This window comes from Halichoerus grypus, chromosome X, assembly GCF_964656455.1.
Source record: "Halichoerus grypus chromosome X, mHalGry1.hap1.1, whole genome shotgun sequence".
NCBI classification, from domain to species: Eukaryota; Metazoa; Chordata; class Mammalia; order Carnivora; family Phocidae; genus Halichoerus; species Halichoerus grypus.
Window position 1 is genome coordinate 16321590 of NC_135727.1, and position 13980 is coordinate 16335569.

Here is a 13980-nt window from a genome sequence, read left to right on the forward strand (position 1 = left end):
CTGACATTTTTCCAAAGAAGACAGAGAGATGGACAATAGGTACATGAAAAGATGCTCAACATCATTAAGCATCAGGGAAATACAAATTAAAACCATGATGAGATCACCTCACACCTGTCAGAATGGCTAAGATCAAAAAGACAAGAAATAAGTGTCGGCGAGGCTGTGGAGAAAAGGGAACCCTCGTGCACTGTTGGTGGGAATGCAAACTGGTGCAGCCATTATGAAAAACAGTACGGAGGTTCCTCAAAATATTAAAAAAAAAAAAAAACCTACCATATGATCTAGCAATTCCATTTTTGGGTATTTATCTGAAGTAAACAGAAACACTAATTCAAAAAGATATATGTACCCGCATATTCACTGCAGCATCATCTACAATATCCAAGACATGCAAACAACCTAGTGCCCATCAATGAATGAATAAAGAAAATGTGGTGTATATACATGACGGAATATTATTCAGTCATAAAAAGAATAAAATCTTGCCATTTGCAACAATATGGCTGGACCTTGAAGGCATTATGCTAAGTGAAATAAGTCATACAGAGAAAGACAAATACCGTATGATCCCTCTTATATGTGGAATCTAAAACAAAACAAAACACCAAGCTCATAGATAACAGAGAATGGACTGGTGGTTGCCAGAGGCAGGGTGTGGGAGGTGGAAGAAATTAGTGAAGACGTATATGTTTATTTAAAAATTAAAAAAATGAAAGATACACTGTGAAAATATCTAACCTCTAAAAAAACAAAATAAAAAAGGGACGGTTGGGTATTAGCTGGGTTTGATAAACATAACCTGGGTGAGCAAAGGCTATAGATCCACAGTCATCCTGCCTATATGATACAGAAAGAGCTCTTTCTCTACTATCCCATAAGACCTCCTAATTAAGGGGCTCAGTAAAAGCCGCCCCCCCTTTATATTTATGTGCCAAAAGCATAGCTAAGCTACTACAAATAATAACAGCAGCACAAATTCTTTCCATGTCCTTAAGGCCAACTGTGTAAGGAATGGTATCTACCAGTTTTGCACTCCGACTCAATGCTGAAATGTCACTGGGTGCCCTGAGGAGGACTCAGCACTTGGACAAATTTGAAACACACACTTTGGCAGTTAAAACTTCAGCAAGGAGAATAATTACTTCGGTTGGAAAAAATTGAGATCCTTTTATTACAGCATCAGACATCTGAAAAATTGGAATTTCTCTGAATAAAATTGACAGTTCAAGTTAATTTGGGTTCTGTGAAAGCTCAAATCGTAATCATAGAGTTAAAGCAATTCTCAGTGAAGAGAAGTACACAAAAAGAGTGCTTTGTTAAGGGGATAAGGAGGAAACTTCCAGCCTCCTACTTAGACGCACAAAAAAACATTGACATCATGAAATTTAAAATTACCACTAACAGGCAACAAAGAATACAACCTCAAAGAGGTATCTTTCACAAAACAGAAAGGTCCCACCTCTCCTACACATTCCTGACCCTCTTGAGCTGGATCCCCTCCCAGAGATAAAGAACTCAGTGTATCACCCAGGGCTCCAACACTGTATGGGGCTCACAGTCAATGGAAATTGGTCTTCTAAGGGATCTCGGCCCATTCTCCCAGGCTATGACACTAAAAGCCTCTGATAGTCAAAAATATGGAAGGAATATTGCTGGGATATCAACTGTGGTCAAAATTGATAAAATTTCTACAGATTAACAAGTGTATGTATGTACAAAGAGATTTATATACACGTATGTGTGTGTATTATGTAACATTTATCTACTTCTTGAAGAATGCTGTTAGAATTTGTTTTAAAAGCTAATTCAACTTCAAGATGGCCAAAAAAAGGCAAGGCCTTTGCCGACCTCTGGTTAGTTTTATATGTGTTTATTCATCTTTTTGTCTCCTAGAACATTTTCTACAGCAGCTCCTCCAACCTTTACCCTCCTTCTCAAATCTTTAATCTCACTGCCTCCTTTTCGGAGAAGCCACAGGCCATCTGATGTAAGCTGCCTCAATTCCAAGCCTCCCCGTGTCAACATTAGCTCATTTCTCTTTAGCCCCTCTCTGGGAGAAAGATCAACCTCTTTTCCAAGGGAATTCTTTCACTTAGCACCTGAATCAATCAATCCCCATCCTAATTCTTTCATATATTATCTGATCCTCATAACCTTATGTAGTAGATATTATTATAAATCTCTCAATCATTGTTTCTTCATCTCTAAAATGGGGATAAATGACTTAGCCAACAGTATTTGGCATTAAGTGATAAAACCAGCACTGAAGTCTGGTTTTTCTATTTCCAAAGCCTCTCTAATGTTCTTCTTCTTCTTCTTTTTTTAAATTTTTAAAAAAGATTTTATTTATTTATTTGACAGAGAGAGACAGCGAGAGAGAGAACACAAGCAGGGGGAGTGGAAGATGGAGAAGCAGGCTTCCCGCGGAGCAGAGAGCCCAATGTGGGGCTCGATCCCAGGACCCCGGGATCAAGACCTGAGCCAAAGGCAGACGCTTAGCGACTGAGCCACCCAGGCGCCCCCCCACCTTTTTTTTTTTAAGTAGGCTCCATGCTGGCGTGGAGCCCAGTGTGGGGCTTGAACTCTGGAGATCTAGACCTGAGCTGAGATCAAGAGTTGGACGCTTAACCGACTGAGTCCCCCAAGCCTCTCTTAACTTTCTGATCATCTTCTCGCTCTCACGTCACAATGAACTGCTCCAGTGGTTAAGGTCTCTACTCCCTCACAGCCTTCCCTCACAATCTACCTTCAAAACCTCTACAACATAAGTATTATCTCTCTACATATATGATCGTATGAAATTTAGTATAGCATGATGTAGGAGAAAAAGCACAAGTTTGAAAGTCAGATAGATGTATGAATTCCGGCTCCATCAAGTTCTAGTCTGTGACCTTAGGGTCGATAACCTCTCCTTGAACCTCAGTTTCCTTATGTGTAGTGATGATAATACTAACCGGTTTATCTTTATAGTTAAGTTTTATCTCTTCAGTATAAGGCAATAAGGTTAGGGGCTAAGAGAATGGGGCTGCTGAGCCAGACTGACTGGGTCCGAATCCTGGCTCAATACTTACAAATTATGTGACTTCAGGAAGGTCATTTAACCTCTCTCTGCCCCAATTTCCTTATATGTAAAATGGGAGAGATAATAGTACCCATCTCACAAGGTTGTTAGGGGGTTTAAATGAACACATTAGAATGCTCAATAAACATTACCTATTAAGGCACTAGATCGTAAGTGCTTTGTGGGCAGGGAAGATGACTAATATCTGTATTTTCCATCATATCTCATACGTCAAAGACACTTAATATTTATTGATGAATCACGTCAGTTAAGCGTAGGACTCTGGATGCTGGAAATTTCAGGCAAAATATTTCTTCCCTGTCCCTTGCTTTCTATACCATCTGTGAACACACTACAGTGAGTGATCACTTTTCAGACTTAATTAACTACCCTGACAATTTTTACTAATGGCGACTCACTTTTAAGTTTCTTAAGCAAGTTAGCCCAGTGAACAGAACACTTGGGTGCTTTCATATTGTGTTTGTAATTGGAGCAATTAGGCTATATTACAATCTAGAAACTGATCACAATTTAATCTTTTCTTTTTTTACTCCTGATTCTCGAAAAGATAAAGGAGAGGCTTATTTTAAATAGCATTTTCCAGGATTTAGGTAGCTAAACCGACATGACAGAAATAAAATCATCGGTGGGCTGAATCTTGGAGGGGTGGATATTCCCAGAGTAAGGAGCCTTTTCATCCAGAAGTCAAGCTGAAAAATAAAGGTCTTAAAATAATATATTGACATAACAGCTATGATGGTATAAGAGTCAAAGAAAAGGTAAATGGCAGGCAGTAATTAGGATTAGAAAACATTGATTCCCATGGCACTGAAAATACTTTGACCCAATCCCATCTATTCTCAAACTGGACTTGGGAGTTAGTTAGGAGGCTGTTTATCCATAGCCCCCATTGCCATACTGAGAAAATGGACCAGGCTAAAGAATGCCAAGTCGTGACAAAGCAAGCCCAGATTTGACTCCCAGATAACACCCTTCCACTTGATATTCGGCAAGAGATACCCTTGTTTTTCCTTTACAAAATACTAACACTAAGATACTCCATTACCTTTTAGTACCAGAAACATCAGGAAATGCAGTCAGTAATACCACTTTTCTATTTAGCTCAAGAGTTAGAGGAAGTTAATGATATCAACGACTAAGGAGCAAATATTTTCAGAGCAATTCTAAGTACTTATTTGATACTAAAAAAATACTGTGTTTGCCTCTTATAAGACTAAGGAATTAAAAGAACTATTTTAAGCCTAACCTGAGAAAATGCAGTTATAAAACAATAATAATAGTATCACAGCTATCATTTATTGAACATTTACTTAGGGGTCAGGTACTAAGCTAAAAACATTTCTTCCTCACAATAACCCTCCTATCATTTCCCCCAATTTATAGATCACAGTGTAAGAGAGTAAGGGACTCGCTTAAGATCACACAGGACAATTAGCACAGTGGGACAGGAATCCTGGTCTGACTCTAAAGCAGGAGTTGGCAAACCACAGTGATGCTTTGTTTGTGTATGGCCCATGAGCTAAGAACAGTTTTTTATGGTTTTTAGCTTTGTAAAAAGAAAAAAACAAAAAGAAGAAAATGCAACAGAGACCTATGTGACCCACAAAGTCAACAATATTTACTATCTGGCCCTTTACAGAAAAAAATTGTGGACCTCTGGTCTGAAGCCCTGCACCTTTAACCACTACATCATACTCTCTCCATAGGGAGGAAAGAGGCTTCTGTGATCAGTTCCTTATTTTAACACCATAATACTCATTTGGCATTTAACTGAATTTAAGATGCCGTTATTTTCTTTATGTGATCTGTCTACCCAAGAAAGCTAAGTGCCTTGAAGGTGGGGATCTTCTATTTCTTTGTATTTTCTGTGCCTAATACATAGTTGGCTGACTAGCAAATGTTTGTTCAATATAGTAAATATAAATCATACGTTGTTATACAAAGAAATTATATAGAGATGTGTAGCTTAAGGGGCGCTGCAAGTAAAATGCAAAAAATATGAAGTATGAAAACCATCTAATATGTCTAAAAACTAAGAATCCTAGGGAGCAGAGATATTTGCACACAGGCTTAGAATCATATTACCTTACAGATGAAAAATAAACCTGAGTTCATGCATTTTCCTGATGCACACAACTGCCTTGTTTTGTCATCCTTGAGATGCACATATGCACATTCCAGAAGTCTGTATTTACTGGAAAGGGCTGGGGAGGAGGGTCGTGGAGAAATGTCTCTTTTGTGCCAAGGCTTCTTCTACCTATTTGCAAGTCTGAGAAACAAAGCTCAACAAGCTCATCAGTTTAAGCCTGTTCCATATGAAGATAATCTTCACTCACGGACTGCACAGAAAGGATTGTCTGTCCACCCTCATGTCTTCAGCCACCTATACCCTCATAGTCACATTAAGACAGTCAGCAATATACATCTTTACCTCTCATGAGGCCTCGGAGCAGGCCAAAATGCCTGTGAGCCCATGGTTTGATTTGCCCTTCTCGCTTTAAGACCAAAATATAAAAATACATAAATAAGAAACCTCAAAAAGAAAGCACACTAAGACACCAGAACTGCAGCCATTTACTCAGTGATCTGTCAATAACCTCATGCCACCAGCAAGTCACCCATACTGCATATGCGTGGTGTTCCTAATCACTGTTTGGCTGAACTGTCCTGATCACCGTATAGTACAACACACTGCTGGGAGCTCTTTAACTCTTTCCTGTCCTCACCTCGATACGCCTGGATTAGGACCGTAGACCATACGGATCCTAATCAGATATTACGAGCATAGTACAATAAATCAGGATGTCATTAAAAATACCCCAAGCCTTCCTTGTAGCTTCTTTTACGTTCGGGTTTTCACTTGGGCTACACGGGAGGTACGGTTTTCATTCTCAACCTCGAAAGGACAGGGCGTAGCAAGAGCTGGGTGATGGGTAAAGGTGGACTCCGGTTCCAAAAGGAAGCCAGATCCTGAGCAGTAGAGATACTACTGCAGCTTCCGTGGACCTTAAACAAACTGACACCCCAGAGAAATAGATCGCTATGCTGTCTTCCCCTCCCCCAGTCCCCAGCCCAATCCGAGACACCGCACCCACTCCCTTCCCATCCTCAGTCCCGGGTCCCGAGCTTGGTAGGCAGAGGCGGAGGGGGGGGGGGGGGTGATGCGCGGAAGAAAAAGGGGGTGGGGTCGGAGGAAAAAAAGGTGTGGACAGGCAAAGGAAAGGGGGTGCGAAGCAGAGAAAACGGGGGGCGAGGCTGAGGAAATGGAGTGAGGGAGAAAAACGGGGGGCAAAACAGAAAAAGGGGAGATGAGGCTGAGAAACGGGGGTGGGGGAGAAGGCGAGGCAGAAAATGAAAGGAATCAGAAGGTGAGCCGAACGCAGGCCGAGCAGGGCCAGGAGAGGAGGCGAAGCAGCCGGCGGGCAGAGAAAGGGGGAGCGCCAGGGGGCGGACAAGGGTTGAGGCACTTGCCATAAATCATAGCCAGGCCGGTTTCATGCAGGAAGCGGGCCCGGCGGTGCTTGAAGAGCCAGATCGTGAGGATGGTGAGGGTGAGCAGCAGGATGAAGATGAGCAGGTTGGCGCTGTCCTGCCGGTGGCTCTCCTCGGCTTGCTTCTCGGACACGATCTCCTCGTCCATGGCTCTCGCCGCTCCGCCGGCGCCGTCCGAAGCCCCGGCCCAGCCAAAAACGCCCACTGCGAGGAGCAACCAGAGCGGCCGCATGAGCCGGCGGGCCCCGGGGCCACCGCCGCCGCCACCGCCGCCGCGGCTGAGGGGCGCCCGCAGCCAGCCGCGCCGAGCCATGACTCCCCCCGCCCCCCGCCCCGCTCCTCACCCGCAGCCGCCCGCGGTCGGACCACTCCCCGAGGGCTCACGGGAAAGGGGCGGGGCCCCAGGGTAGCCGTCGGAGTGCGCGCCGCCGCCGCCGCCGCCGCGGCCGCCGCCACCGCCGCCGCTCTTAAAGGGGACGCGGCACTCCCGGCTCGCTCGGCCCCATCCCTTTGCCCTTCGGGCCTCCACCGCACCGGCTCCCCCCAGCCGCACACTCAGGTGCTGCCAGGGAACGAAAGGCTGTCGCATCTAGCCCACGGCCTTCCGGAAAAGAAACCTCAGCTCGGCGTAATCAAGCAGAGGCGGATCGAGCTAGGTCTACTTTGGTCCTATTCTTAGAGCTCTCGGGGGAATCGAGCTTTCATAACACATCTCAATATTGTCCCCCAGTGTCTCTTAACTGGATAAGAAGCTGTCCCCTCGGGGGACGCCTAGAACTCCATCTCTGTCATTTAAATCGGATTCTCCTTGTTCTGTCCTCACTGGGAAAAAACCAACAACACTGTAGTAGTTCATAAAAAAATTGACTCAAAGGCAAGGAATATGCGTGTGTCTGTACGTTCAGTTTTCCTTACATGTCAACCACCCGAGATGCGAGTCATCTCTCACGTCAGGAACCTGTACAGAGACACTCGTTCATCTCGCAAAGAAGATTCAATCGGTGTGTGCTCAAATTTACCGAAGCTCCAAACACTCCTCTCCCTTCCCAAAGAGGAAATCTTTTGAGGTGTGGTGCGTTTCTCTTTCTCTTCTTGCTCCTTTTTCCTGCTGTTCTAACACAAATTTCCCCAGCTTGGAAGTCACCTTTGACACCATCTCTCATCTCTCTTCCTCCAAGAGTATTTTCTCTACTCTCAGCCTCTCCACCTGGCACCCCAGAAGATTCACAGTTCTCACCTCTTGGAGAACAGTGGCTTCCTGTTTTCTCCATATTTATCAAATCACACCTTAGTCTCTGTGGGCTTTTCGTCTTCTCTGGACTTTCTTTTTTTTTTTTTTTTTTTAAAGGTTTTATTTATTTATTTGACAGAGAGAGACAGTGAGAGAGGGAATACAAGCAGGGGGAGTGGGAGAGGGAGAAGCAGGCTTCCCGTGGAGCTGGGAGCCCGATGCAGGGCTCGATCCCAGGACCCTGGGATCATGACCTGAGCCGAAGGCAGACGCTTAACCGATTGAGCCACCCAGGCGCCCCTTCTCTGGACTTTCATTTCTACCTCTACATGTATGCACTACAAATCCCCAGCCCTGACCTGCCACTCTCCCTTCAGGCCTCTACCAGTGGGATACTGAGCACATCCTGTTGAGGGACCTACCAAGCTCAAAAACCTAGAACTGCTTTGAAATGAGCTCATCTTCCCCTTACAAACATGAATTCTTTCTCAAATTTTGCATACCATCAGTGGTACCATCAATCCAATTCCTATCATTCTGTCTAGAACTCCTGATTTTTTTTTTTAAGATTTCATTTATTTATTTGACAGAGAGACAGCAAGAGCAGGAACACAAGCAAGGGGAGTGGGAGAGGGAGAGAGAGAAGCAGGCTTCCCGCTGAGCGTGGAGCCTGATGCGGGGCTCAATCCCAGGACCCTGGGACCATGACCCGAGCTGAAGGCAGACGCTTAACCGACTGAGCCACCCAGGCGCCCCGCTAGAAGTCCTGATTCTTAAATGCTTTCATCTCATGGCTATATCACCTCCTTGCTAAGACAAATAACATCCAGGCAACTCCAAGCTACCCCATTCTGGATGCACTCCCACTAACCAGCTCTTTAAGTTCTGTGAGGATAGTGAGCTTAAAAAAAAAAAAAAAAAAAAGACCCAGAACAGGTGTTCAACTCCAAACTGTCCCTGTCAGGTCAGGAACTGTCCCAGGGACTGTGAGCCCATTTTCTCCTGTTAGTACTTGGGTCTGTCTATACCTTCCCAAGAAATCTCATGGCTGCCTGTCCCCTATACCCTGGTTCCAGCCTAACCACACTGCCCTGTGCGCACAGGGCTGGCCTTTACAAAACCCAGGTGAGGATCCTTCTCAGTCTCCCCACTGTCCCTTCCCCAGACCTAGCTTGATTACCCCAGAAGACCTAGCAAATTAGTTTACCTGTTTCTTCAGGCCTGACCACCTAATCCAAGGCTGTTTTGCCTCAGCACAAAATCATTTTTCAGTCTCTTATTAGTGTTTGGAACTTGGAAAAAAAAGAAAAAACCAAAGTCAGAGATTGCTTGCCTGACCAGTAAGCAAATGTCTTCAAGCGCCAGACTCTACCTCTGTTTACAGGCTCCAGCGACTTAGTATGCCCCCTCACCCAGCCACCTCTTTATATCACAGTTCCAGGAGGAATCTCGACATGGCAATGATTCTACCAAGCGGGCCAATCGCCATGAGTTTTGGCTCCCCTGAGAATGTACCCCTCTCTCAACCCAAGCCAGTTGCTGCACTGATGTCCCCTCTGTCTCCTCCTTTAACGGGTACTTGGATCTCACCCAGGACATCACGTGCTCTCAGGCTGTTTCAGGGGGTGCTATCTCCTCACCACCCCACTGTCTTACACACGCACACATAAAGTATGTGCAACTCGCGCCCTGTATCATGTGGCCTGAAGGAGTTGCCACTCAGCTCACTTCCCCATTGTTGTTCCAAGCTCCTCACTCCTCCAGCCTTCACTTTAAGCTCTAACGCTCTCCATTCCTTGTCACCTAATGACTTCCTGGTCACTCCTGTACATTCATGGAGGATGTGGGCATCTGGGTCACAGCAACCCCCCTCCCGCCCCGCCCCAGCCCTGCTTTCATCCTGGCTGATTCGATGCCCATACCGATAAATCACCTGGAATTTGAGCCTTGCCTCCTTTTTCACTGCGAAAATCAAGATCCTCAAGAAAATAGTCCTCACCTTCCTTACCCTGCCACCTACTTAGGTAGCCTATTAATGCCCCTTCTTTCTTCCTCCCCTCTAGCCTCAGTGAAAGAGATGTTTCCTCCTCCCTTACGAAACATACACTGCAATCTGTACTCTGCATTCCATCACCTCCTCCCTGCCTCTTCCAGGATCTACTCCAACCATCATCTCCCTCCACCATCTTCAATGGCTCCTTGTCCACTAGCTTTCTTTTTTTTCTTTTTCTTTTTTTTAAAGATTTTATTTATTTATTAGAGAGAGAGAGAGAAAGAGAACACAAGCAGGGGGAGAGACAGGGGGAAGGGCTGAAGGAGAGGGAGAAGCAGACTCTTTGCCGAACAGGGAGCCCGACTTGGGGCTCGATCCCAGGACCCTGGGATCATGACCTGAGCTGAAGGCAGACGTTTAACGACTGAGCCACCCAGGTGCCCCACTAGCTTTCTTTTTATTGAAGTCTAGTGGACACTAAGTGTTACATTATCAGTTTCAGGTGTACCACATGGTGATTCCACAAGTCTATATGTTCTGCTGGGCTCACCACAAGTGTAGCTGCCATCTGTCCCCATGCAATGCCATTACAATACCACTGACTATATTCCCTATGCTGTGCCTTTCATCCCTGTGACTCATTTCTTACAAAACTGGCCCACTATCTCTTCCTGTTCTCCAAAACCACTTCCAGATCTCTTCTGAGAAACAGGCCTTTGTCTACACCTGCCTCCACTACCACATTAGTTTTCTCTCCCCCTCAGAGATGAGCTTCTCCAAAGAGTTGGCTACATTCTCCACACTCTCATCTGCTAGTCCAGAGATTAGCAATGTACAGCCAATGGAATCCGGTCTGCCACCTGTTTTGGTATGGCCTGAAACTAGGAATGCTTTATACATTTTCTTAAATGGCTGAACAAAAATCAAAAGACGAACATTTCGTGACACATGAAAATGATGTGAAATTCACATTTCAGTGTCCATCAGTAAAGGTTTATTGCACACGGCTGTGCCCGTTTGTTTACCTATGGTCTGTGGCGGCTTTTGCACTGCAAGGCGGAGTTAAGTAGTTGCCAAAGAGACTATAGAGTCTGCAGATAGCCTAAACTATTTACTGTCTGGTCCTTTACGGGCAAGGTTTGCTGACCTCGGCCTTGGTCTCCACCAACTGTCATTCCATACTTCTACTAGAGGGATCCTTCTGAAGCACACATCTGATTATATATAGCACAGCCCTGCTCCAAACCCTCCAGTGACCCCATTGTCGTCAGTTGTGGCTCCTTAGCCTGACCCATGATGCTCCATAAGCCCCGACTCCCGACCACTTCTTCACCTCATAGCCCACCCTTCTCCCCCAAATATCTTTTGCTTCAGCCATTCTGAACTCTGCAGTCTCCTGAATGCTTCACGTGGTTTCCACACACGTATGTGCCTTTCAATGTGTTCCCTCTGCTTAAATGTCCTTCAACCCTTTCCTCACCTAACCTCTCTCCTCTGACAAAACTCAGAATAAAGGTCACTAAGCTTTCTGGGATGTCCTGAGGCTGAGTTTGGGGCCCCTTGTATGAGCTCCCACAGGCCACTGGGCAACTCTCTCTCTTAGCCCTCCTGAAATATTGTCATGCTTGATTTACATGTTTGTTACTCCATAGGTCATGGGTACTCTGAGGGCAGGAACCGGGCATTACTTATTTCTTTACTGACAACATCTAGCATAAGGTCTAACCAAAATAGGTACTCAGTAAAACACATCTGAGGGGCGCCTGGGTAGCTCAGTGGGTTAAGCGTCTGCCTTTGGCTCAGGTCATGATCCCGGGGTCCTGGGATCGAGCCCCATGTCAGGCTCTCTGCTCAGTGGGGAGCCTGCCACTCCCTCTGCTTGTGTGTGCTCTCTCTCTCTCTCTTTCTGTCAAATAAATAAAATCTTTAAAAAAAAAATAAAACACACCTGAGCATCAATGAATATCTCTCAAATTTAACTGAGGACCAAGGAAATCTCCGTGTTTGCAGATGACATTAAATTCTCTTAGGGACATAGACTCAGTTCAAGGATTAAACTGAAAGAGGACTTCACAGTACTGGGTACATAGTAAGTGCTCAGTAAATACCTGATCACTGAAAAGTGTAGGTAAGTTTAGCCCAGTGGTTAGCACAGTCCTTGGCTCACTTGAGGTGCTTGATAAACACTGAATTGACTCATTCCCATACTGGGGGAAAGGGGAAGGCTGGAAAGCAAAGTTGAGGCCATACTGTGGAAGATCTTTATGCCGCAGACATTTTTAACTCATTCATTTCCCTGGTCAAAGCTTCCCCAATGTTAATTTGGCAGCAGAAAGGGGGAAGAATGAAATGTAGAGAGATGGGCAGTAGGGGAGGCCGGTTCAGAGGTTAGAAAAGTAAAAGAAAAAAAGGGGGGGGCTAGAAACATAGTCTTGCTGAAAAGTCAGGAGGCCTTAACTTACTGGATGCAGTAGGAATGGAAAAGAGAGGAGGGAGGCTGGGAACAGCAGCTGATGCAGAGGTAGGACTAACCCGTCATGGCAACTGATTGGGTGGGTAGATAGGGAATGCTTGAGGAAGAATGATTGGAAGGCTACTCCAAGGTTCTGAACCCACATAACCTGAAAACCTAGGGCTGTTAATAGCATTAAAATGGGAGTCAGGAGGGCGCCTGGGTGGCTCAGTCGTTAAGCGTCTGCCTTCGGCTCAGGTCATGGTCCCAGCGTCCTGGGATCGAGCCCCGCATCAGGGTCCCTGCTCCGCGGGAAGCCTGCTTCTCCCTCTCCCACTCCCCCTGCTTGTGTTCCTGCTCTCACTATGTCTCTCTCTGTCAAATAAATAAATAAAATCTTTAAAAAAAAAATAAAATAAAATGGGAGTCAGGAGGTACAGCGTGGCTGTGAACAGGTTGGATTTAAGGGACTGGCGGGATATCCAAGTGGAGGGTCTGCAATTCAGGAGTGAAGTCAGGACCAGTGAAAGATGTGGGAGCTACACACACAATATTGAAGTTATAGGAGTTCGTGTGTTCTCCAAAGAACAGAGGGTAGAAAGAGACCCAGTTTTAGGGCAGTGGTATAAGGAATGTGTATATTCAAGAAGTGGGAGAGGGGCACCTGGGTGGCTCAGTCGGTTAAGTGTCAGTTAAGCGTCGGACTCTTGATCTCAGCTCAGGTCTTGATCTCAGGGTTGTGGGTTCAGGCCCTGCATTGGGCTCCATGCTGGGTGTGGAGCCTACTTAAAAAAAAAAAAAAAAAAAGAAGTGGGAGGAAGAATAGGTCACAAATATCAGTTGGGGGGGGGTCTCTGGGTGGCTCAGTCAGTTAAATGCCCCACTCTTGATTTTGGCTCAGGTCATGATCTCAGGTTCATGAGATCGAGCCCTGCGCTGGGCTCCCTGATCAGCACATTGTCTGCTTGGGATTCTCTCTCCCTCTCCCTCTGCGCCCCTCCCCCTCACCACATGCATGCTTGCCCATTCTCCCTTGCTCTCTAAAGAAAACAAACAACAACAACAACAAAAACCCAAATATCAGTTAGGACCCAGTATAGTGCTAGAGTTTTACATTTATTTCCTGAACATACCAGCTCAGTGTGCTACAAAAGCGAATAAGACTTTTGGTGTCATTTTCAATGTCAAGGCCACTTGAAATAAATAATCATATTAACCCCAGACAAGTAACCTAGGATACTTTGTGCAGATGTGGTAATGAAACCCCAAGAGAGATATTAGTAGATCTAGAAATGGTCCAGAGAAGAGCAATTAAAATAACCAAAGGGGAGAAGCAACTGATGTTTTTAGAAAGACTAAAGGGATAAAGAACCGCTTTAGTCTGGAAAAATAGCTACAAGAATCTACAGAAGCAGCAGCAGCAATAATAATGGCTAACATTTATTGAGTACTCACCATGCGAGGTTATTCTTTTATTCAAGATTTTATTTTTCTAAAGTAATCTCCACACCCAACATGGGGCTCGAACTTACAATCCAGAGATCAAGAGTGGGATTATTCTAAATAATAGAATTGTGTTGTCTCACTCAATCCTAACAACAATCTTACCAGGTAAGTACTATTATTATCTCCACTTTACAGATGAGGAAATTGAGGCACAGTGAAATTAAGTAACTTGCCCAATCTCCCGGATAGTAAAGGAGAAGCCAGGATTCAAACCCAATCTG

At 45.2% G+C, this 13980-nt stretch overlaps 1 protein-coding gene across 2 annotated transcripts in view; it reads right to left on the minus strand.

Moving 5' to 3' along the window:
- The window catches only part of SLC9A6 (solute carrier family 9 member A6), a 50926-nt gene extending 44023 nt beyond the window's left edge, over positions 1-6903 (minus strand). For both annotated transcript variants that reach the window (XM_078064743.1, XM_078064742.1), the window contains exon 1: positions 6557-6903. In XM_078064743.1, coding sequence (XP_077920869.1) covers positions 6557-6890 — 334 coding nt within the window. In that variant the 5' untranslated portion in view covers positions 6891-6903. The remainder of the gene's footprint in view (positions 1-6556) is intronic.
- Positions 6904-13980: the final 7077 nt, after the last annotated feature.